The sequence below is a fragment of the Phocoena sinus genome, chromosome 13 (genome assembly GCF_008692025.1).
Source record: "Phocoena sinus isolate mPhoSin1 chromosome 13, mPhoSin1.pri, whole genome shotgun sequence".
In the NCBI taxonomy this organism is placed as follows: domain Eukaryota; kingdom Metazoa; phylum Chordata; class Mammalia; order Artiodactyla; family Phocoenidae; genus Phocoena; species Phocoena sinus.
Window position 1 is genome coordinate 81,511,140 of NC_045775.1, and position 26,152 is coordinate 81,537,291.

At 45.2% G+C, this 26,152-nt stretch overlaps 1 protein-coding gene across 7 annotated transcripts; it reads right to left on the reverse strand.

The window, feature by feature from the left end:
• Window positions 1-35: 35 nt before the first annotated feature.
• On the reverse strand, window positions 36-24,850 carry LMAN2L (lectin, mannose binding 2 like). Of its 7 annotated transcripts, none has more exons than XM_032652669.1 (9): window positions 24,709-24,831; window positions 23,315-23,433; window positions 19,973-20,090; window positions 19,079-19,161; window positions 6,743-6,775; window positions 5,506-5,667; window positions 5,140-5,254; window positions 1,843-1,962; window positions 36-1,396 (listed from the first exon to the last, which is right to left on the reverse strand). In XM_032652669.1, exons 1-9 carry the CDS (start codon window positions 24,761-24,763, stop codon window positions 1,230-1,232), a joined length of 972 nt encoding a protein of 323 aa, XP_032508560.1. In that variant the 5' UTR covers window positions 24,764-24,831; the 3' UTR covers window positions 36-1,229. The 7 variants fall into 7 exon arrangements, with proteins under 7 accessions (XP_032508560.1, XP_032508556.1, XP_032508559.1 ...); XM_032652665.1 differs by having other exon boundaries at window positions 24,641-24,829; XM_032652666.1 differs by having other exon boundaries at window positions 240-1,512; window positions 24,641-24,829.
• Window positions 24,851-26,152: the final 1,302 nt, after the last annotated feature.

Here is a 26,152-nt window from a genome sequence, read left to right on the forward strand (position 1 = left end):
CCACCTGTAAAAGGAAGGCCACTCAGAAGTTCATGTTTGGTTTCCATCAGCCATGTTAAGACTTTCCCTCAGGCTACAGAAGCACAGGGCTAGGAGAGCTCGGAGTCCAAGCCCTCCAGGGAGCCTCCAGCCTGTTAGCAATGGAATCACAGGGCAGACAGGTGAGCAGCGCGTGACCCCTCATCAGGTAAGGCAGTGGAATCAGGGCTGACCCACAGAGGACACTCAGGCTCGGCCGCTCAAATGACAATGAACTCTTCCAGGCACAGATGCCGGGGGTCTACTGCTTCCGGATTTACAACCACCATTCCTTATCCATTAAGAAAGAGAAGCCAGGTTTCCTCTTTGGGGAGTATCCAAGCTCAGGCTATAAGAACAAAGTTTCCTTACATTTTGAACACTCTAAGTAGGATTCCAAAAATTATGATGAACACAAGACATGCAGCTAAGCAGGCTCCAGAGAGTCCAGAAACATCTCCCCGTGGTCAGATCATGTGACAGGTGTTGCTTTCGGTGTCAAAACGTGGAGCAGTCAGTTTCACAGTTAATCCCACTGCATCCGTGACGTCTCCCAAGCTTCTCTTGACCTGCACACCAGCCTTCAGCCAAACCTGGCCGAGGGCCTAAAGGGACCTAATTGGGACGGTCATGAACACACCAACAGAACCAAGATCCACCCGCAAGAACAAAGCCTAGAGCAGTGACCCCAGCAGAATGCCCCCTCCCTACAGCCACCTAATGAGGGTCAGTGAAACTCAAGTTTGTCGTGCAGCCCCAGGCCCCAAGAGAGAGGCAGCCAGATGTCTTTTCCAGCTCAGGTTGCATCTGCAGAGGACAATGAATGGAGGGGAGGAAGGCAAGGCAGGGAAGAAGTTTCCATCCAGATTTCCAAGGAAAGCTCCTCAGGTGGAGAAAGGCTTAGACAAAAAGCAAAAACCAGTGGACAGATGGCTGGAAGGTATGAGGAGTTATCAGTTTTCTAGTCTTTGCAGATTTAAGAATGAAGTACGAGGGTCCGCTGAGCCCAACAACAAGGCAGCCTGGGCTATGACACTCTTTCCGGTGGTTTTGGCATCATGACAGCCTATGTTCTCTCCATCCCTCTTCGCTCCCAACTGGCAGGACTGCGGGGAAAGGCACATCACAGCAGCGTTGCCCGGGGGGGTGGGCTTCCTGATCCAGAGTTAGATGTCCTCATGGGTGACCATGGGAACGCAGCATCCCTGCACTCAAAGCTCCAGTGACAGAACCGAGTCCTTGACCAGCTGCTGGAGACGAGAGAAGACCCGCCTGGCTATGTGCTCAGGCCGGTGCCTGCTCCTCCCATACTCCTGGGTGACAGTCACAGAGGTCGTGATCGCAGGAGGGCTCAATAGAAGCGCTTTCGGCTCTGGTCCTGCCATTTGTTGTAGAGTATGAGCCCAATGACAATGGCAAATACGGAAAACACCAAAGAGAAAAAGACGATGAGAAAGAGGGCCAGGCCACTCAGGGGCGGCAGCGGGGCTGTCACTAAGAAAGCAAGAGAGAAGCAAGTCAGAATGAGGGAGCCCGCCCGGTGGGAAGGACCAACCAACAAGCTATCGAGTCCCCATTTCTGGGAGCTAGAGCTCAGACTCTCCCCTTCCGGATGCCGCAATTTAAAACCTAAACAGTCCACAGTCTGCTCATCTGTAACACGGAGACAAGTGAGAAAGCAGGGGCAAGTGCTCCAAGTGCTTCGGAGAAGAACCCCGAAAAGAGGCAGCCCCGCCCAGCTGTACTGCATGTCACCCCAGACCCCCACAGCCCTCAACCTCCTCACTGGCCATGGGGCCTTTCCCCAGGATCCCCCGTGCTCACTCTCGGGCAGTTTCATGTTGTCCACCGAGGGCAGGAACACATCTCGATGCAGCTTCTCCTCTTCTGGGGTTCTCTCCACCGTCAGCTCAAACAACTTCAGGGAAATGACGTCATGGTTGTCTAAAGAAAAAGAGAACAAGGATTACTCAAGCCACCCTGAAAAAAGTGTCTTGGTTCAAGCTTCCAATCCACAGCTAACAAACAGTGACCTGAAAAAAAATAACTGAAACTTGTTTCTCATCTAAAATTAAGGACAAAGAACAGGGAATATTCTACATTATCCTGTACTTATAGTTTTTATCAACAAGCATGCATTACCTATATAATTTTAAAATTTAGAGAGGGACTTCCCTGGTGGTCCAGTGGTAAAGAATCCGCCTTCCAATGCAGGGGACGTGAGTTCGATCCCCGGTCGGGGAACTACAAGCCCGCATGCCTCGGGGCAACTAAGCCCACGGCACCTCAAGTAGAGAGCTGGCGTGCTGCAAACTACAGAGCCCACGCGCTCTGGAGCTGCGGTGCCACAACTGCAGAGCTCACACGCCCTGGAGCCCACGCACAACTAGAGAGAAAACCCGCACGCCACAACTAGAGAGAGAGAAGCCCGCGTGCCAAAACAAAAGATCCTGCATGCTGCAATGAAGATCCTGCGAGCCACAACTAAGACCCAATGCGGCCATAAATAAATAAATAAATAAAATATATAAAAAAAGGAAAGTCAATGTTATAAAAATAAATAAATAAAAATAAAATAAAATTTAGAGACGATACAAGAACTAACCCCTAATCACACATAAAACCTTCTAGTGAAAGGAGACACAGTAGCCCCACAGCTTCCCTTTAACATGGACAACACACACAAGCAAGACAGGAGAGGGCCTCACAGCAGCTGTTTAACGGGCCATGAGCAGGGCACAGCTATTGGCCTGCAACACACTTCCCTTCTGGACTGTGCCTAATTCTTTGCAGTTAACTGTTACCCTGAATCTCACTATTAATTACCAGAGAAGGATGAAGAAGTTAGGGACTCAATTTTTTCTCTCCTTTTTTAAAGTAACATTATAAATTCAGACAGTCAAACATACTTGACGTGTCTCAGTACACTGAAGTTGTATCTCTTACTGAAGCTCAACCCAACCCAACTTTATCCAGTGGGAGCCTACTGAAGTTGGCTCCCAAGTCCTTTTACACGAACCCAGAAGTTTTTGATATCTTCCTTGCTTTTCTAGGAAGTTTTCAGCCTGTATTTCCTACCTTAGACCCGGCATTAGCCATTTCCCCAAGAAGCTCCTGTTCCCGTTAGGATTGGTATTCGTATTAAGAGACCACAAATATGGGTGCTAGGGGTGCTCACTGCTACTAGGTTGGTTTTTGCAGACTGGATTTCTTGCCATCTCTATTTCTTGCCATCTCTATGGCATTTATAGCTGCTTGGACTCTTAGAATCTTTAGCAGACCCCCAGGTAAAAAAACTGGATTTACCTTCAATTAGAAAAAACGTTTTCTCTGCCAGGACTGAGATTAAACCATGGGACAGGATAAAGAACCACAGTGATGCTCCTCACAATGTAGGGGCATCAAAGGCTGGGACAGCTGTGACGTGTCCTTTCTCAGCAGTTTCCAATAGTCCACAGCAAAACAAGTTAAGATGTTAACAAGAAAGACCTTAATAGAAAGACGCAATTTGTATTTAGGGGTATCCTACAGGCAGAGAACATGGATGTACTAACCTAGGCATTATTGCCAAGAACTTAGAACAAAGGACTCCTTAGGATAAACAAAAAATTATTCTTTGGCCATTTCCAACAGTTGGGAACAACTTCCCACTGACAAGTACAACAGGAGGTTAACTGAGCAGGTCCCAGAAGCCTGCAAGCTCACAGGAAACTTGTGGACAGGGATACCTCTTTCAACTTGAGTCATATAACAAGATTCCATAGCAAAGATCTCCAGCCTGTGCCTCCCCTTACCTGTGCCAAGGTAAGATGTCCCACAGCTCTGGCCTACCTGCACAGTATTTAGAACTGGCTGCCAAAATTAATCTCTTATAAGTGACAGGAAGCAGATCAATGGTTGCCTGGAGGCAAGGTAAGGGAGGAATGCTGCAAAGGGGCACAAGAGAACTTTTCCCTGATGGAAACATTCTGTATCTTGACTGGGATGGTGGTTATATATATGTAAATATTTGTCAAATCTCTTCACACTATATACTTCTGTTATGTGGAAAGCATATCTCAATAAGGTTGATTTTTTTAAAACAATTAGTTGCCAGGATTTACAAAATCAGATTTCATTAAAAAAATCCAGATTTCCAGCTTCTCTTGAAAAACTAGAAGACATGGCCTCATTGAGCCCACATTTTCTATTGGCAACAATGGCTGAAACTGAGTGCATGCTGCCCATTTCAGATGGGTATTTGCCTTTCTTTCTTGCCAGAAGAAAGTTCTACTTCATCCTAGCTTCACTCATAATACATTATATCAAAAGAACCAAAAGTTTAATTCTTTTCCTCTTCTGAAAAGACGTTATGATTGATGCTAAAGCCAAGGGAGAGAATAAGCACATAAAAGAAGCTTCTAATGGGAAACATGTAGGAAGAAAATCCAGAGGAGACAGAACAGTAGAAAAGCCCGGTACTGCTAACGCCACACAAGTCAAGGAAGGCAGGGGTTTCAGAGTAATTGGTCAAACAAGCTGAAGAGAGGACCAACAGCAAGCACACAGAACAGCGAAGAAACAGAAGGAGCTTTTACAAAAATACTTGTGCTAATAGCATGGCAGAGACACAGGCCTGAGTGCGGCATTCACCATGGCGGTAAGTTTACAGAGGCGGATGTCTTAGAAACGCAAGCATCTGCACACACAACAGATTCAAAAGTCTGAGCACAAAGGAGAGTCTGGGGGTCGGAAGAGGGAGGGCAGAATCGAGGAAAAGCTTTGTTAAGAGAAAGGGAACTAAGCACATTAGGTGAAAGGACAGGAACCTGGCTATAAAAGGAGGCACAAGAAATAGGAAAGCACAGAACTCAAAACACAGGCTGGAAGAGCTGGCTTGATGTAGAGGCAAACACTGCTTTCCATTAGCACCAAACATCTCCCGAAGACAACTGTGCTAGATAACCGCCGGCCTGGGCTTTTAAGGGATCTGGACACGAGAATGCAGGAAGATAAGCGCTCACAGGGCACTTGTTTGCCAGAGTTCTGCCTGGCTGGCTCTCCCCTCTGAGAAGCCTCACCCAGGCTGCCTATCAAGATGTGACCTCAGTTAGGGCAAGTGAGGAGCGCACATGGCAGTACCTGAGAGATCCCCAGTGATGGAGGAGGTGCCGAAGTAGTAGCCCCGGGGCAGACGGACACCGGGCACCTCTATGCAGTCCCTCCACTCATGCTTGCCATCGATGTCCATCATTATCTAGAATAAAAAGAAGAGATAGGGCTTCCCTGGTGGCGCAGTGGTTCAGAGTCCGCCTGCCGATGCAGGGGACACGGGTTCGTGCCCCGGTCCGGGAAGATCCCACATGCCACAGAGTGGCTAGGCCCGCAACAGTGAGAGGCCGGCGTACCGCAAAAAAATAAAAATAAAAAAGTGATAAATCAGGGCCAGGCCACAGAAGTGGGAGCGAGACAGCCCATATCGCCAACAGGTCCAGAACAGGGACTCACCGTCAAATGCCTCTTGACATAGCGAATCACAAGGAAGGTGTCATAATGGAGATTGCGGACAATGGCCGTACAGCCCCCCAGCTCTGTAGGCCGCCCGTCCCGCTCGTGATCATAGCTGAGGGAGCCATTGTTCACCATGGCTGAGATGTAGGGGAAAACCCGCTGGGAAAGCAGGGAAGGAAAAGCAGAGAACGGTGAGGAAGTACTCTTAGGAACACCTGTGCAAACAGCATCAGGAATTCTGCACATAAAGCTGAGGTCCTCACAGCAGACCAGACAACCACTCTGTGGCATCACTAGCAGCCCCACACTGAGATGGTCACTCGAGGGACATGGCCCAGAGGTGACTGACCTCTCTACCTGCCTTCAGCAATCCTCCTTGCGCCCATTTGGGGTGGGTCTGGAATGGCCCCTCTGACACTCTGGAGTCTGACTGGAATCCTCCCAAAGATCGCCATTGGGCACTTATAGTCTACACAGACTGTTGTTTTCCTTCGTGTGTGTGTGTGTGTGTGTGTGTGTGTGTAATGGCCATGTAAACGTATTGAAGAGAAAAAGCATTTATTATGCCTCTCTACATGTGTCCACCTTAGCTCCATCCCTTCCCCCCCAGGGCAAGTATTTTGCACACAGAGGTATTCTGAAAATACCTGTCCAATCAGGGAAATCTTTCCATTCAGGATAGCACCTTTCAAATTCTAAAATTCTATAAGCATATGATGTTAAATGGGTCAGGACTCAGAAAGGGCAGTGCCAGAACCAGGCTGCAAGGTGGTGTTCTCCAGCCACAGATGACTATGCTTAGTCAAAAGACCACCCAGCCCATTTAGGCTTCACCACACATAACTTCTCCCACTAATACTCAGGCCAAGGTTCTCCCACTGAAAGTTTCCTCATATGCCACCCATTTTCCCACCTACTTCAGAGGTCCTCTCTCTCCAGTAGACTCGTAGAGCAAATTCTTCCCTAGAAATAATGAGCTAACCATTCCAGAACAAGCCCAGTGCTAAGGCAGTGCAGAGAGGCAGGCGGATAAAAGGACAGGAAACATGAGACATGCCACTTCTTTGGTGAGTCCCTCATTGTCCTAAACAATCAACATGCAAGGTGAAGATGCAGTCAAAATCGGAGACTGGTGACTCCTGAGACAATAGCCACACGGATTCTAAACAGTAGCAAATGTTGGATGGACACATAGGGAGTACGGGATGGCCATGGTGGGTCAAGAACTGAGTACCTGGACTCCAGGAGAATATCGTCTCTTCTGGGCCTGAGAGGGTCCAGCAGGTTATTATAAAAACAAGAGAGGGCACAGAAGACAGGAGACCAAGTCAGAAAGAGACAGCCATGGAAGAGCTATGACCCAGCTGTGGTGGATGAGCAAACCAATCTAAATCCCCGAACAGTTCAGGGTCCGTGGAAGGCATTTCGCAAGTCCTCATACCCCTCAAAATTACAGGCAAAACTATATGCACAGGTGTTTGTACATTTTCTAAGGAGAGGGTCTGCTGCTATCATCAGATTCTCAAAGGGGTCCACTAGAAAGACCCCTCTAACCCACGCGGGGTCCTGAAACTCTCCGAAACTTTATAAAACACACAGCATCACACTCTCCAAGCAGGCCTCGCTTATGTCTCTGACAGTCCAAAAGTCAGGCCATGAGTTGGTCTGTACCCAGCCTACAGTATTTCTTTAGCAAGGGGAGAGACAGGAGTGATAAATAGGGCTAAATTCTTCCAAATTCAAGATGTCTTTTACTGCCCAGGATCTCAGGATATAGCTCTTTCCCAGAAGACAAAAATCCCATAATTTGAGAGGCTATCAAATTAACTCTAATCCAAAGGGATCATTTACCCTGTAATTGAGCCTTATGGACATATATTTCCAAGTTATTCTAACCGACAACATGTGGGCAAGAAAAAGCTCTGTGGGAACGTTGCAGCAGGACAGACTTAGAAAAATCACAAGGTTCAAGCATGTTTAGCTTTGCTCCAGAAAACTGCTACAGTTCTAAGCTACTAGCAATAACAGATACCCGTACAAGCTCAGCTCGGCCCTGCCCTACAGGAAGTGTGGGCAAAGGTGTAGAACCCAAAGCGTTCCTGCCCTCTAATCCTTCGTGAGCACCTGTTACGAGCCAGGCACAGTCCCAGATGCTGGGAGCTCAATGGCAAACAAGATAGGCAGACATCTGCTCTCATGGAGCTGACATTAGAGTGGAGGGGACAAACAATAAGTAAATAAAATCATTTGAGACTGATAAATGCTATGATGAAAATAAAATAGGTAACACAATAGAGACTGATGAGGAAACATCTCTCCGAGGAGACAACATCTGAGCTGAGACCCAAGTTGTTAGAGAGAATCCACCAAAAAATCTGAGGGCAGAGGAAGCATGAGGTTAGCATATTCAAGGACCAGAAGATGACAGAGGTGTCTTCAACCCAGCCAGTGAAGAAGGGGGCTGGTGTGAGCTGAGGAGGGAGCTAGCTCACACCAGCCCCTCACAGGCCACAGCAAGGGTCTGGGGTGAGCCTCAGAGCAGTGGCTCTTCTCTTGTGCCACTGGCGGCATATGTACAGGATTACAGAAAGGTATGAAACGAATCAGTGGATGATTAAACTACTGGAAAACTACTCTTCTACAACTATCATTCCGGACAAGGGAATCGTGAGTATGTTATCAGCAGTTTACAGAGATGCGCTTCTGACAAGAAGCCCGTAACTTCAGTGAACAATTAGGGAAAGAAGGGATTGGAAATGCCCTCGTGAGCTCTGATGATCCCAAGGCTTGCTTCATTTATCAACCCCAGCACCTGTGATCAGAAGTTGAAGTTGTAAAAAAAGAAGTTGAAGTTGTATCTTTCAAGGGCGTGCCTAGGACAGCGATCCTTAACCTAAGGGGGCCTTACCAAGGCTGGTGAAGCAGCCAATGAGCCAGTATCAGCCAGAGGCAAGCTGGGCCTCAGGATCACCTGGGGGAGTTTTTCAACTGCACATACACGTGGGTCCCGCAGTCAAAGAGCCTCACTCAGTAGGTCTCGAATGGGGCACGGGGCTATGTATTTTTTAAGAGGCACCACAGACAACTGGGATATGCAGCCAAAGTTAAGAAATACTGCCCTACACAGAGTCCCACAGCTTTGGAGCTGGAATCTGTCTACTTCAGCAACTCCTGACTCAGCCTTCCACCTTCCAGCTCACATTAACGATGTCTTTAAATGCCATCTTAACTTCTATGCCCAGTCAGGAGTTCTCGAAGGGTTCCTTGGGTTCCCACTCATTTGACACAGCAGCTCATTTTCTTTCCTTGGAAAGCAGCCTATATATAGCCAGAACCAAAGGCAGAAGAATCACCCTGACTCCGGCAAAGGTGGTAGTTTCATTCCTAATTTAAGAGTCATCAAAAATTAGGAACTCCTACCTATTGTCCAAATGGTTGATGTCGGAAAGGTGGGGAGATGTCTTCAAATTTTTGTATTACAAGGCCCTCCACACGGTATTGCACCTTCAGCGCAACTTGATTGAAAAGAGACTCATGAACTTGTGGTTGTATGGATCCTATGCTAAAATTCCATAGGTGCAAAGCACACAGGCTGCGAACCACTAGGTGTGAAAAAGAGCACACTCGGCCCTCTGTAATCAGGGAGACCTGGGTTCTAAATGCAGTTACACCACTCACACCTGTGTACTCTCTCTGAGATTCTATTTCCTCACTGTAAGCAGGGAGAATAATACACAGCTCACAGGGTTAATTACGAGGATGAAATATGTAAAGCATTCAGTACAGTGTCTGGTATTCAGAAGGGAGTCAATAAATGTTCATTCAACCAATGACTAAATTAATGAATTTTTAGATATACTGTTCACAGGTGTTCATATATAAACACAAAGCCAAACATATGTCTTTTAGAGCAGTAATTCCCAGACCATTGGCTGCCATGGACCACTAAAATCTCTAAACATGTTTTTGGGATTAATAGGCTTGCCTTTTCTTGCTTTTTTTTTGCCTACTAAATATATTAAAATATAATAATGAATGACAGGACAACCATCTATAATAAACATCATTTTTAAAAAGAACATTCTAAACCAAAAAAAGAAAGAACTATATAATTTTATAATAAATAATTAATAAAACATTTCACATTTATGAAAAGTCACTTCACTGTTCCTATTCTTAAACCAGTGAAACTCTGTAACCAACCAGTACGAGTCTATGAACCAGCATCTAGGAGCCATTCTCTTAAAGCAGGTCTACCAACCTAAACCCCAGTGCAGTTGAGGAAGCTGGCCAAGTTTGCTCCCTGGAACCTAGATGTGAAAAAAAGGAGGGTGGGAGGGGAGAGGGAGAGCACAGAGCCACACCAGCTACTGCCAAGATGTCGGTAAAATGTCTCTGGGAATGTCACTTAGTGGTGTGAATACGCATAGCTAGCGTTTTTTGAGAGCCTACTCTGGGCCGGCCACTGTACTCAGTAATGTATACATATGCTTTCATTTAATTCTCACAACCCTAAGAGGTAGTACTGGTATCTGCATTTCACAGTTAAGAAAACTTGTTTAAGATAACGGAGGTATTAAGTAGTGAAACAAGCGTTTGAAACCAGGTAGTCTGGCCTCAGAGCCCTGGCTCAATCACTATGCCACACTGCTCTCAAGATCAATCAGTATGGAACAATGGTTGGTATATACTTAGATACAACCAAAACCAGCAAACAAACAAACAAAAAACCTAGGTCTCTAATATACCCTGAAACACAAAGAAATACTGGAAAATGGCTCCAAATTAAAGGAAAGGAGAGATATGACAACTGAACGCAACACAGGATCTGGGGTTTTATTTTGCTATAAAAGACACAGTGGGGACAACTGGTGAAGGTCAATAGATTAGATAATAATATCGTTATCAGTGTTAAGTTCCTGATTTTTATCATTGTGTTTAGGGAAAACAAGTGAAGAATTTAGGATTAAGTAAACATGATAAAGGCAATTTACTCTTAAGTAGTTCAGAAAAAATATACACATATGCATGAGGTCAGACACACACACACACACACACACACACGCACACATGAGCACAGGCACAGACAAACATACACATATACACGTAAAAGAAAAGGACAAAGCCAATGTACTAAAACATTAGCATTTTGGGAAATCTGGGTGAAGAGCGTTCTGGAATTCTTTGTTGCATTACCGTAAGTTGTCTGTAAGTCTGAAATTATATCAAAATTTAAAAAATTTTAATGATTAATCTGAATCTAGTATTTACCACACTTTCAATTTTTCTATGTCTAAAAAATTTCAAAATTAAAAAAAGGTTTAAAAAAACAGTATGTTAAATATGATGCAATGTTTTCATTTTTAGAAAGGTGTGTATAGTTCTGTTTTTTAGTCTTTTCTGATTTTTCTGTAATGAGCTTTTACATAAAAATAAGAATTAACAAAACAAATGCCTCTTCTACAGCACCTCCATGTGACCGTCCCCTTGGCTCACCAAAAGAACACACTCACTGCCACTTCCCAGACAGATACTTTTCAGACTTTCAAAACTTCCTAAGTCGCTGGTCCTACAGTACTCTTCATCCAGCTAACCCTTTGTGCAGGAACCTGGACAGAGGTGACTGGTTAACTGAGCAATACCCATCCTACTTAGAATGGGTAACATCAGTGAGATTAAGCGGCATGAGAAGGTCCCTGCTCCATAAGCCCCCAAACTCCTACTAAACTAGACTAGCTGTGACTCTGTCTCCACGTCTCAAAGCTCCTCAACTGGAGGATATGGAATAGTGCAGCCGCCAGGCCAGCTGACTGCCTGGAAGAGCTTCACATACTTGAACATTAATGATCATGAACTCTTAAACTCACAGAACGATTTTAATCCCATTTATCTTAGTTGTGATCCCCAACTAGAAAAAACGCAAACCATGTAATGTGGGGACTTCAACAGAGTACTGTAAAATCAGGAAACCTCAAACTCCAGGTATGCCCCAAACACTGAAGTTCATAACCCACCTACCCAGATTACAAGGGCCAAGATGCAGAACACAGCCTAAGAGGCAACACCTTAATCTGACTACTAACCACCATTATGGTAGTATGTGAATACTTCTTGTTAACTCTATGGAATAGGAGATCTTGTCTTTAGTTCTACTGTGGGGAACCCATGAATCTCCTGACATTGTATATAAAATCCTATTGTATTCAAATCTACCAGAAAGCCGTACATTTCTACTTCCCCTGAGAACTAGCTCTCACCAATGAAGCTCAGCCTCACTGCCTAATCACATCTGAGAGCTTGCTGGACCTAGTTTCCAAAGGAGTGTCTCTTAGAAGACACTGCCTCACCAAGGACTGAGAAAAAAAAAAAAACCCTAAGTCACATCCAAGTAGTATAACAAGAGAATTTAAGAAGTTATGGAGTTCCTTTAATACTGTAAAAATTCTGTCCACCAACAATAAAGAGACCAAAAGGGATTAGTGTCTTCATCAACATAAAGATTTCAGGGAATGTGCTTTTCAATTGGAATGGCGTATTAATTTTCTTCCAGTTTCAAAAGAGGAAAAACAATCACCACATTAAAAAAATACGGGAAGCCCCTCAAACTAGACTTCCAAGCTGGCCTGATCGGAGAAGAGCAGTGAGCTGCTCGCACCACTTTCCAACCAGCTGTTTCTGCCTCCAGGGGAGAGGTCCGAAGGTCTCACTGGGATGAATGAGGGCCAAGGCTGCAAAGGGCTGCACTTCTGGGCTCTCATTCCAGGAAGGCCTCTTGCCACCATACTCTGATTTCAACTGAGAGAAGACATTCCTACTCCAAGACTGCTACTGAGTTCTCTGCAACTTTTCACCAACGTCTGGGTTCTCCTGAGAAACGGATGACCATGAGCTGATGACTTCCTGGTGCCAAGAAAAGATGATCAGGTTGTGTTTTAATCAACACTGTAAAAAGTTAGCAATGCCAAGATGTAACTCACATACCACACAATTCACCTATTTAAAATCTATAATTTGGGGGCTTCCCTGGTGGCGCAGTGGTTGACAGTCTGCCTGCCAATGCAGGGGACACGGGTTCGAGCCCTGGTCTGGGAGGATCCCACATGCCGCGGAGCAGCTGGGCCCGTGAGCCACAACTACTGAGCCTGCGCGTCTGGAGCCTGTGCTCTGCAATAAGAGGCCGCGGTAGTGGGAGGCCTGCGCACCGCGATGAAGAGTGGCCCCTGTTTGCTGCAACTAGAGAAAGCCCTTGCACAGAAACGAAGACCCAACACAGCCAAAAATAAATAAGTAAATAGATTAAAAGAAAAAATCTGTAATTCAATGGGTTTTAGTATGTTCACAGGTAAGATTATGATAACTGCAATGAACCGTAGAACACTTTCATCACCCCCAAAAGAAACCCTGTGCACTCTCCCCACCCCAGCCCCCAACCCTGGCAACCACTCATCTACTTTGGCACCTGGCAACCATTCATCTACTTTGTCTCTATAGATTTGCCTATTCTGAACGTTTTTTATATATGGGATTATACAATATGTGGTCTTTTGTGACTTGCTTCTCTTGCTTAGCATCTTTCCAAAGGTCATCCACATTGAAACATGTATCAATGCTTCATTTCCTTTTAATGTTGAATGATATCCCATTGTATAGATATAGTTTGTTTATCCATTCATCAGCTGATGGACATTTGAGTTGGATCCATTTTTGGCTATTATGAATAATGCTGCTATGAACATTCATGTAACTTTTTGTGTAGACATGTTTTTATTTCTCTTGGGTGTATATATCTAGGATTGGAACTGCTGGATCATATAAACTCTACATTTAACCATTTGAAGAACTATGGAATAGTTTCCCAAAACAACTGTACCATTTTCCATCCCCACCAGCAGTGTATGAAGGTTCCAATTACTCTACATCTTTACCAAACTTGTTATCATCTGTTTTTTTAATTTTAGCCAGACAAGTGGATATAAAGTTGGCATCTCATTGTGGTCTTTTTTTCCTCACTGTGGTTTTGATTTGTATGCCCCTAATAGCTAATGACGTTGAGCATCTTTTCATGTGTTCATTGGCCATTTATATCTCTTCTTTGGGAAGTATCTATTCAGATCCTTTGGCCATCTTTTTAATTACTGAGTTGTACCTAGAATATATAAGGAACTGTTACAAGTCCCTTATCGGATATACAATTCACATTTATTTTCTCCTATTCCATGGGTTGTCTTTTCACTTTCTTGATAGTGTCCTTCAAAGTATAAAACTTTTTAATTGTGGTGATTCACGTTTAGTTTTTGATCCACTTTGGGTTAACATTTGTGTATGGTGTGAGGTAGGGAAACACTTCATTATGCTGCCTATGGATATCCAGTTGTCTCAGCACCATCTGGTGAAGAGATGATTCTTTCCTTACTGAACTGACTTGGCACCTTTATCAAAAATCACTTGTTCATAATTGTGAGGATTTTCAATTTTATTCCATTGACCTATATGTCTACCCTTATGCCAGTACCACGCTGTCTTTATTACTGTAGCTTTACAGTAAGTTTTAATTACAGGAAGTGTGAGTCCTCCAACTTTGCTCCTCTTTAATCAAGAGGAGGCTATTCTGGTTCTCTTGAATTTCAATACTGATTGTAGAATCAGCTTGTCAATTTCTGCAAAGAAGCCAGCTAGGCATTTGAAAGATAGGAGTTCCCTCACATCTGTAGATCAATGTGGGGAGTGTATCACCATCTTAATGATACAAAATGTTCCAATCCATGACATGGCATGTCTTTCCACTGACTTAGCTCTTTTTCAGTTTCTTTCTACACTACTTCATAGTTTTCAGAGTATAAGTTTTTCAGTCAAATTTATTTCTAAGTACTTTACTCTTTTTGACGATAGTTAATGGAATTGTTTTTACTTTCATTTTCGGATTGTTCAGTGCCAGAATGTAACACACAATAGACTCTCGTATGTGATCTTGTATCCGTAACCTTGCTGAATTAATTAGTTCTAATAGCTTTTTGTGAATTCATCAGCATTTTCTACAGATAAGATCACATCATCTACAAAGAGAAATCGTTACTTCTTCCTTCCCAATCTGGACTAGCTGCCCTGACTAGAACCTCCAGTACAATGTTGAATAGAAGAGGCAAGAGCAGACAGTCTTGCCTTATTCCTGATCTTAGGGGGAAAGGATTCAGTCTTCCACAATTAAGTATGATGTCAGCCATAGGGTTTTCGTAAATGCCCTTTATCAGGTTAAGCTCCCTTCTATTACTAATTTGTTGAGCATTTTTATTATCATAAAAAGGTATTTAATTTTGTCAAATACTTTTTTCTACATCTATATGATTATATGGTTTTTGTCCTTTATTCTATTAATATGGTCTATCATATTAATGCTCAGATATTAAACCAATTGTGAATTCCTAGAATATAGTGTATTTATACATGGTGTATACTCCTTTTTATATGTTGCTAGATTTGGTTTACCAGTATTCTGTTGATGACTTTTACATCTATACTCACTAGAGATACTGGTCTGTACTTTCCATTTCTTGTGATGTCTTTATCCGGCTTTGGTATCAGGATAATACTGGCCTCAAAGAATGAATTGCTTAGCATCTGCTCCTTTGACTCTTCATATGGGTTGGAGAATTGGTATTAATTCTACCTTATGTTTGGTAGAATTTACCAGTGAGGCCATCTGGGCCTGAGCTTTTCGTTGTGAGTCACTTTTTTTTTTTTTTTTTTTTTTTTTATAGTAATCTTTTTTAATATTTATTTATTTTTATATTTATTTTTGGCTGTGTTTGGTCTTCGTTTCTGTGTAAGGGCTTTCTCTAGTTGCGGCAAGTGGGGGCCACTCTTCATCGCGGTGCGCGGGCCTCTTCACTATCGCAGCCTCTCTTGTTGCGGAGCACAGGCTCCAGACGCGCAGGCTCAGTAATTGTGGCTCACGGGCCTAGTTGCTCCGCGGCATATGGGATCTTCCCAGACCAGGGCTCGAACCCGTGTCCCCTGCATTAGCAGGCAGATTCTCAACCACTGCGCCACCAGGGAAGCCCCGTGAGTCACTTTTTAATTACCAATTCAATCTATCCAGATTTTCTCTTTCTTCAACTATCATTTTAACAGCCATTTATGGTCTGACAATCTCACTGTGGCACAGGTGGTACCCTGTTCTTTAAATACTAAAGCTCTTGACTTACCTAAACAACAATTCTTATATTGCTCGTGGGGGAACTGAGGTTGTGATTTTGAACAATGTGTCCAGATTTCAGGGAGCCAAGGCTAAACTCCCTCACCCCCTTCTCAGACGCATTAATGTTGCTAGTATTTTCCCAATATTTCCTCATGAACAAATGTGGTAGACAGTGAACTGAGCAAAGATGTCAAGGGCACTCTGGTGACAAGGAAACAAGAAACCAGAGAGACAATTTTGCCACTGCCTTGAGTGACCTGCCGAATTGTTCCACAGCCCCTCCTGCCTGCTCCTTGTCCTCCTCGTCCAGCATATCTTCAACACACGACGTTTCCAAATTTTCAAAAGGTACTATATTTGTCACCCTCTCCTTATGAGCTCAAAATAATAGAGCAAAATAAAGAGATTGCAGTCTCTGGAGTCAAACCCACTACCTGGGTGTCACTGACGAGTTTTTTTTAACCTTTCTGTACTTCAGCTTCTTACCCATAATGTAGGGATAATAATAATATCTACCCCAAGGGGTTGTTAGGATAAATAGCTAAGACATGTAAAAGCACTCAAAACGATGCCTGGTGCCTTCAAGTATGATGTCAAAGAAAACCATGCCGCTAACAAAACACATTTGACTTCACCCTCTAAGACAGTACCAGGTCATTGGGATGTAGAGAGGAGTACACTTTCTCCACTCTCTGCACTGAGCATAAGCTCTGAGAACTGAAATTGCAGAGGAGATTACTCTGAGAACGAATATCTCCGTTCTCAAGGAAATCATCCTGGCATAAGGAAAAAACGGATGGGAGGTGGCAGAGCACCATAATTACAAGTGCAGCCTGTGGAATCAGGTGGACCAGTGTTCAAAATCTGGCTCCACCTTACGTTGGCTGTCACCTTAGACAAGACACTTCTCCAGTCTTCTGTTTATGCATTGGTAAAATGGGAAAAATAATATTGACTATAAAGAGATTTGATGAGGATCAAAATAATAACTGCAAAGTACCTAGCACATAACAGCCACTGAAAAACAGAAATTGCTTTTATTCGTTTTTTTTAAATTTAGCTTTGATAAATAAATTTGTTTAATAAATAATAAGGAAACAATGACCTGACGTTGATCCAGGGGTTCTTCAACCTGGTTATGTATGGGACTCTCACCTGGAGATCTTTGAAAAAGTAAGGGTGCCCAGATTGCACCTAAGACAAACAGCATCAGGCTCTCTGACCTCGGGGCCTGGACATCAATAGTTTTAAATGCTCTCCAGGTAATTCCAAGTGCAGCTGGGAGTAAGGCAGAAAAGAAGTCCCGATTTTTACCATCTGAAACGAATTTTTTTTGATTAACATCTACTCTCCTTACAAAATGAGGCCCATCAGATCTGCCCTCTCAACCAGAATTACTCCTATCTGATGGAGAAATGGAAGCTAAAAGAGTTTGAACGATTTATTTCTGGGAGAAACAGGGAGCCACGTTTAAAACTCTAGTCAAGGGCTTCCCTGGTGGCGCAGTGGTTGGGAGTCCGCCTGCCGATGCAGGGGACGCGGGTTCGCGCCCCAGTCCGGGAGGATCTCACGTGCCACGGAGCAGCTGGGCCCGTGAGCCATGGCTGCTGAGCCTGCGCGTCCAGAGCCTGTGCTCCGCAACGGGAGAGGCCACGGCAGTGAGAGGCCCATGCACCGCAAAAAAAAAAAAAAACTCTAGTCAAGCCCTGAAACCCACACCTCTTATTCAGATGTATTTCTAACTACCACCACTATTTCTTCAGCAAGACTGCAAACCTTCTCATGACATTCCCCTCATTAAAATCCTTTAATGCACCCACCCCCTTAAAATCCTTAGAAACCCAGACTCCCCAACAGACACACCACCCTTCAGAACCTGCCCCACAACGTGCACGCTGAGGACGAGTCACCTACACTCAGGTTGCTCTGCTGCAGGTCTAAACAGCCAAGTCACCAACTCCCCAAGGAGACGCTGCTCAATCTCACGGGCCAGTTACTTGCTCAAGAGGGAAGAGTGTTAGCCGCAAAGAATGCAATGTGAATGGCGGCCCTGGAACATGGCGAGACTGAGGGCCCTGTTTTTCTTTCTACCCTCATCTCTCCCTGACCCCCCTTTTCCCCTTCACATCCACTTTCCCTTCTCTAACTTTATCACCTTAACACATGGCTTTTCCCTCTGCACTGGTTCCTAAGTCTGCAGATTTCAACGTCAATGTCACTTCCTGGAAGAAGTCTTTCCCAACCACTGTCCCCACCACCACCGTTCCACCCCAGGTTAGATGCTCCTGCTGGGTCTTCCTATAGCCCCCCTGGAGCACCCCCATCAGCACCCTCACTACTTCATCAGCACCCCTGCTACCAAGTGCAAGGACTGTGCTGGTCTCGCTAATTCCCAGGGCCTGGCACCTTGAAAGTGCTTGAGGTCTGATGGACGGAAGAAGGGCCCAGAAGCAACGTGGAGAAGCAAGTCTATAATTGACCCACAACAAAGGTTCCTCTCCTAACTCAGGTCTCACTTTCTACTTTCTCTAAGCAGAACTCTGTGGGGAATGTGAAAAACTGTTGAATCTGGGTGTTGTATATACAATGATCTGTTCATCCAATTTTTTTATAAGTTTGAAATTTTTCATAAGGAACTTCTGGGGAAAAAAGTACAGTAAGTTCTGCCTCCATTCCTAATCCTGCCCTCTTTGCTAAATATTATTTAGCAACAGGATACCCAGCAACAACGTGTCCTAATCACCTTCCCACCATCTGCTCTTAGGGCCGTTAGGCAGAGAGCGAGCACAGACCTGCTGCTAGTATAAGACAGTACTGAAGAACACTCAGGGTCAGCTAACAGCAAGAAGCTTCTGCCAACAGCCAGATACTGGGTTTCAACAAAATGCTGAGATTTCATCAATTTCTTTCTACAGCCTTTCCTAGAGGAGAGGAGACTTGCCGTGCAGTCCTCTGAGAAGAGGAAGAAGAAGAGGATGCTGGCAAGGGGGAGCAGCTGCAGAAGAGAGCTCAGCAGTGATACAGGACGTCAGGGGAGTGGGGGTACATAAATTCAGCTTGCTCTGTGCTGGCCTAGGCGCACCAACCAGCCACGCGTGCTCAAGCCTAGGGGCTCCCAACGTGCACAAGAGAGCACATTGTTAACACTAAAGGAAAAGCCCCATTCGCGAGAGCCATTCCCAAGGCTGTGCCCCATAAACAGCTCTATCTAGAAAACACCCTGACAGAGACATTAACTCTTGAAGTTCAGCAGGTGAAGAAAATAGAACCGAACCCCTCACTTTCTTTCCCCTCTGTTTCCTCTTGAACAACATTCCTAAGGCAAAGGGCTGTGACGTCAGGGCAGCTGACCTAAGCTCTGACACTTGCCATTACCTCTTGCTGCTTCTCCTCATTGGGATACGTGTCTACAAATACTCCCAGCCCCACAAATTTGTCCATGTTTCCAAACACAGGCCCTAGAGAGAGAGAACAGATGATGAACAGTGAAATAAAGCCAAGAGTTGATAAAGGAATAATACATCACTATGATAGAGGAAAAAATGAAATTCAAAAGACTCCCCAGCCTCTCCTTAAGATGAGGAAACGGCTGTAAAAGCACCCAGTGAAGGGCACGGCCTGTACCAAGCACCCAGTAAGCACCTGCAGTTGTCTGTCATTAAAGGCGGGAAAGAGAGAAGGCCAGCACCACCCTGTTTAGCACCCCAGTTGCTCCCTGATCCAAACTGGTTGCTAAGGCGCCCCTAAAGAATTCTGCTCCACAAACACCTGGTGACGACTACACCCCTGAGAGAACTGAATTCCCAAGTTTCCATTTCTTGTTGCAGAAGAGATCAGGTCAAATCAGGCTGAGTTTTGCCACAACTTGGAGCAATGGCTCCCGCACAACAAGGAAAAATAGATAACTCTTCTCCTTTCTCCTGACTCAGGAGTTCTGAGATCGGTCACTATGCATGCCCAGAAGAAACCAGCATGCCCAATGTCAGTGTTCGGAACAGGCAGTGCTTTCCTCTGGCCAACGGGCCGGGAGGTTTCAAAGGGAAAGTGGAAGTTACCAATTAGCAAGAAATCACCCCAGGATGAGTCAAGTTCAGCTGCTTTTAGGACTCAGACCCCATTCTAGAGACTAGACAGGCCAGTATTTATCTACAGACATCAAGGGAGAGGGAAAACCACTGGCACTGTGGAGATGCGCCCTTCTCAAAAAGAAGGCACACAAAAAAGCAGTACTGTCACGCACCCGACAAGAGCAACCCAGGGTCCCAGTACCTGGCTGCATTCGATCCTTCGTGTACCAGATCGCCAAGCCATCCCCGTGCAGGTTCTTCTTCCCTTGTCCGTGGATTTTGAAGTGCACCTGCAACTCCCAGTCTCTCAGGAAACATGGCTAAAGTGAAAAAGACCCTAGAATCAGTGAGGAACATGAAACACGAAGCCCTCAGGCCCTCATCCACAGTCTACAGACTCGGAAAACACAAACGCAGGTGACGTGAGGCTAAGGGGTAAAACCGAGATCTAAGACTTGCTAAGTGTTCGTGTGGTAAAATTAAACAGATTGAGCCATTCAACTGTATATGATATTTAATATGAAAAGTGAATAAACCTCCCCATTATCTTCACCATCTCCCAACAGAAACAGGATAGCACTCCACAGTTGGAAAAGACAAGAGAACTTCGTGTTAGAGCACTGTGTTCCTACATCCACCCAGCAAAGGATCTCAGTCTACAGAGCAGAGGTGGCTGATTAATTAACACTCACCTGCAACTTAAGATCACCCCTCTGACAGAAAGACTCTAAAAAGCTTGGATTTCAAGAAGGGTCAAAGCCCCATTCATTACAAAAGAAAAAGATAAGCTAAGTCATTCTGCAAAGGTCTCCAGAAATAATTAGCAGATGCTATAAACAACTTTAATTGGCTAGACTTTGCCCTATGCCAAGCTGAGGGGCACCTCAGAGTTCCCTTGAGAAAGGGTAAGCTATGCCCCCACCAACCTCAGGCCCACAGCCAAGCAGCACAAATGCACCAAAGGAGAACACCACCATCCCCAGCACAGGGACAGCCTCTGGTGGAAAAACATTTAAGGAGGTGGTTACCAAACAGACTCTTGTTTTTCTTTTCTTTTTTTTTTTTTTTTGCGTTACGCGGGCCTCTCACTGCCGTGGCCTCTCCCGTCACGGGGCACAGGCTCCGGACGCGCAGGCCCAGCCGCTCCGCGGCATGTGGGATCCTCCCAGACGGGGGAACGAACCTGCGTCCCCTGCATCAGCAGGCGGACTCCCAACCACTGCGCCACCAGGGAAGCCCTGTTTTTCTTCTTTTGAATTGTGTATCAAAGCCTTGGAAAAATGGAGAAGGAAGTAAGTAGATGGTTAAGTGTTCTAAATAGCTGAACACTTTCAACCACTTTCAACCGATTTTCAAACCAGAGTAGGTATTTGATTTACAGAGGCTCCTGGTTAAAGTTCACCGTGAAGAAAGAAGGGAAGGAAGAGCAGATAGACCAGTGGGGTTCAGACAAAAGCCCTCCAAACAGACTGTTCTGGGGAATTCCCTGGCAGTCCAGTGGTTAGGACTCCGCACTTTTGCTGTCGAGGGCCCGGGTTCAATCCCTGGTCAGGGAACTAAGATCCCACAGGCCTCATGGCGTGGCCAAAAAAAAAGATTGTTCTGGGTCTTGAGCAACATACTGCTAGATTATTTTCAGTTTTCATTTTTAATTTCTGGGAAATCTTCCCAAAGTGTTAGTATTAGGAGTACATAGTCAAAAATAAAAGGGGTATGGATACTCCTGAGTTCACCAAACAACCCTGAAACCTCCAATAGCTTTCCCTCCTCTGATGAGCCCAATCCCTGTGTTGTCATTCGGGGGTCTCATCTTTCTGCTATTTCATTTAGATTTCATAGCAAGAGTGAAATCCAGTGGCAGGAAGCTGCCCCACAGCCAATGGGTAGGTATGATGTCCCTGGGAGAAGAGCAGGGCCAGAGAAGTTGACACTGAGCCAAGAGGCGTCTGCCATCTATCCTTGGCCTTGTGTAGCGCAATGCTGTACAGTTTTGCTCAGGGATACGTCTAACAGTGGGTCTCAAACTTTGCTGCATATTAGACTCACCTAGGGAGCTTTTAAAAATCCCGGTGTCTAAGCTGCACCCCATTCCAATTATTTCAGAATCTCTGGGGGTGGGACCCAGCCACCAACTCCAATGGATAGCCAAATTTGAGAACTGCTCAAACAAATCCATCCTATTCAAATAACTCAGAAACAATGCCAAAGCTCATTCTGAGAGTCAAATAACAAAAAATACAGGTATCAGAGAACCTGAAAAAGAGCAAGATAACTAGATCCTACACTAGAATCACTGCTACATAAAAGGGTTACGTAGAGACAGCTAGCAAGACAGCAGCAAAGTCTTGGACACAATCACTTATAATCCGTAGACCTGTATCAGTGAACCTTGTAACAGAGGTATAACAAACAACAGCACATTTCTATAACCATTTTAACTTTCCAAAGCTTTTTCATGTCTATTGCCTTATTTTATTCTCACAATAATCCTGGTGGGCAAGTAGAACAGATATTATGAAGCTCACTTAACAGTTGGAGAAACTGCAAACTGAGAGAGGATAAATACCGGCCAGGGCTCACAGTGGGTCTGTGATACAGCTAGATTGAGAACCCAAGTCTTTCAACTGCCAGCCCTTCACCTCTTCTACCAGAACACACTGCCCTGCATTCTGTCCAAGACTGAGTTCAGCACTGCCATCTGGGATAAGGGGCCAGCTTGTGCAAACAGCTCCACGTAGAAACTTCTCATCCCACTGCTCCTTTAGAGTTCTCTGCCACACAAAATGAACAGGGGAAATAAATCATTTCCTTTTCTGAGATTCACTTGTCTACAACTAACGATAAAAACCATGTACAAGTAAGTTCTTAGCTTCTACAAACCCACGAGAAAGTGTTAAAGGATGCCAAGGTCATTCCTAAAAGTGGTCATAAAAGATTGAGAAAGAGCCCTGGAAACCGAAAAGAAAGCATCATCTTACACTTGTACAAAATCACAGTGAAGCCACACCAGGAATACTGCATTCACTTCTCGCCGCCATACCTCAAGGAAGACAATGTAGCTAGAAAAGGCCCAGAGAAGAAGGACAAATAAAATGACCAAGGGCTCAAAGTGGCTTTTACACGAAAATAAAATTTAAAATTCGACTCAAAGGGAAATAACAAGGCGGGGGGGGGCGGGTTACTGGGATGAAGCTTGAGATAAATTTAAAAGAGCAGTCTTCTATTTCATAAAGCAAAGTAATTAAACATGAGTTAACTTAACCTGCAAAATAACACTATCAGGTCAATCAGGAATTAAAGACTGCTATTTTTCTATTTTCAGAAAATAGAATCAAAATTGATTATCTGCTATACTTAGGGTAACAGAGCATCTCCCTAAATATCTGATTTCATTATGAAGGTCACGATAATCTCTGAAATGAAAATCCTTGATATCCACAGAAGACAGAATACTGGGATAGACAGTGAAATTAAGTCAGTATGCCACTGGTGAACTTTTTAGTACTTTCTGGGTCAGCCACACAGGAGGGAGAAAGATTCTTACCACCCGGTTCCACAGGGCACCCTGTTTACTTTGCATATCTGGGGTAAGGCGGATATACTGGGTCATCACCATAGCATTGCCCATCAGATTCCACAGGGAGGAACTGCTTGTGCCTACACCTACGGAGAGGAAGTAGATCAGTTCATTCTCTTCAACACCAACCCGTTCGGAAAGCCACCATGGACCCTCCGAAAGCTGGAGTCATCACCGTTTTTTCCTTTCATGTCACTCGATCTCCCACCTTCTGTCACTCATAACATCTCAACTCTTTACCATCTTTACAGTTTCCTTTCACAAAGGCTTTCTCAGGTGAAGACCCCAGAGCACATGAGAGCTGTCACTTTATCCATGCCACAGAAGCCACAGCTCAGATCCATTCTTCCCCATTTTGTATGTGAGTAAATTTTAGCACCATGAAATAAAAAATTTCCCCAGTTATACCAAAAGAGCTTGACCCTTTGGGGCTCTGGGGCTTAATCACATTCTTTCTTTGAACAATCCAAGCGTGAAGCTACTTTTCTCCTTACTTCAGACTATCAGCCCCTTGAGAGTGAGAACTTTGTGTCTGTATAACCCACGGTATTAGCAACGAGAAGGCACTGGATGCATCTGCTAAGTAAATAATCACCCTTAGCAGCAGTGTATACACTCCTGCACTTTGTGTTTTTGTTTGCTGTCCCCATATCTTCCGGTGGGGAAACAGACTTGTGTTAATTAAGCCATCTACACTGATGTGGTCTTCTTTGTAGCTAACCGTGTAAATTTTCTGGTTGATAAGCTGTGCCTAGCGGCCTACGAACACTAAACAGAGCAAAGCTAACCAGCCTCTTTCATCAACAGGGCTCCTGGACTGGAGAAGAACACGTGTCTTAACTGACAACAGAATTTTATCTTCTCAGTCCGGCCAAGTTCTACCCTACCTCTGCCGCCTGCTTTATTTCTAGCACATCCACAGCTCCATCCGGAGCCCGGCTCATTGCTAGTGGCCCTCAATCACTCCCATCGGTCGCAGTTCTCGCCCCTTCCCACATTCCTCCTGTTCAACTCTACGCTCCCCTTCCTCCAGGCCCGGCGCTAGCGGCATCCGAGAGTGCGGCTTCGACCTGCTGGAAACTCCCAGGGCTAACTCCGGGGTCGGGGGGAGGGTAAACGGGCCCCTGCCCTTCGTACCCGTGGCTCCCAAACACAGCGAGAGCCCCCGGTGCCCCCACCCACAGCCGGCAGCATCCTCGGGGCCATGAAGCCCTTCACCGCCCCCGCCTCTACGGACAAGCTCAGGTCCGGAAGCTCTCCCCAAGCACGACCACCTCGCCCCCGGCGCCTCACCCTGGTAGGGCTTCGACAGCGAGTGCTCCCGTTTCAAGTACTCGAACGTTTGACCCGCCCTGACTTGCCGTGGCCCCTGCCCAGACCCCAACAAAAGAAGAAGGAGCAACATCCTGGACCCATCCCGAGCCGACAAACGCCGCCGCCACCGCTGCCACCACCCAGAGGGTTGCAGGGCCGCCGCCATCTTTCCCACTGCCTTCCCTTCATCGAAAGCCCGCCCCGTCGTCCAAGCCATTGGCCCATGGAACCACCTCCTTCACGTCCTATTGGCTCTTGTTGAGTCCCCGCCCCCACAGGTGAGCATCTCACCGATTGGCTGGCTTGAGTACCAGTTTGCCTTGCCAACTCAGGAAAGGGGCGTGGCCGAATGCCTGGATTTCCTTATTTGCATTTGTCCTGAGTGCCACTAGGCCTGCTGGGATACGTAGTGATTTCCATTCCGTCTATACATTCTAGAGTAAATTTAAAGAGATAAAATGTTTCTTCCAGTTCCACGCAAACGTTCTAGCCTCTCTGCCATAGTACCCTCCTGACCGTGCGAATCTATCAACTGATCTATAGAACTGAAGGGAGAAATAGACAACTTCACAACTCCAGCAGTTGGAAAATTATCAGGAAAATTATCAAATTTATAAAAGACTTGAAGAGCATTATCAAACAACTTGACCTGATGACATTTATAGAAATTCCAGCCAACAACAGCAGAAGACACATTTTCTTCGGGTGCAAAAGAAACATTTCCCAAGATAATCTGAACCAAAAAACCCAAACCTGCACACATTTAAAAGAATTGAAAGCACATAAAGGATGTTCTCCTATCATTACAGTATTAGACTAGAAATCAATAACAGAAAGATTTCTGAGAAATCTCCAAATGTTTGGAAATTAAACTAACTTCTAAATTACTCGTGAGGGAGTAGGAGGCACTGGGAGACTTCAGCGAGTCCTCTGAGAAATGGAACAGAGTAATCAATCCTTTACCTGTTGGTGCAATAATACATCCGGGCCCTGAAGCCAAAAAAGTGAGATTCATCCCAGCTTCCATTCTCTTTCTCAGCAATTCCACCACCGAAACAGTAAATAATCATGTCTTGATGGTTTTATCCCTAACTATTTCTCAAAGCCATCACATCCTTTCCATCCCTCCCTTTGTCTTTCCCCTGAACCACAGCAAGTGTCCCAACTGTTGTTCTGTCCACCACTATCCACATGGCCATCCAAGTGATCTAAACCATCTACCCATGCACTTTCCTGAGTGTCAGGGTTAAATAAGTCCATACGGGTAAAGCTCTTACTTCTTAGAGTACTGTCTGCCATGTAGTAAGCACTGCAGTATCAGCAGCATCACCATCATTATTAACAGAGCCCGGTATGGTTCACCATCACCTGTGGGGAAGAGATTCAGGCCCCTCAGCCATCTGCCATCTGGCCCACATACCCCATTCCTTGTCTATATGCTCCAGTTTCCCCTGTTCCCTCTCTTTTGCCCCAGCCCACTTTCTCCTGGAG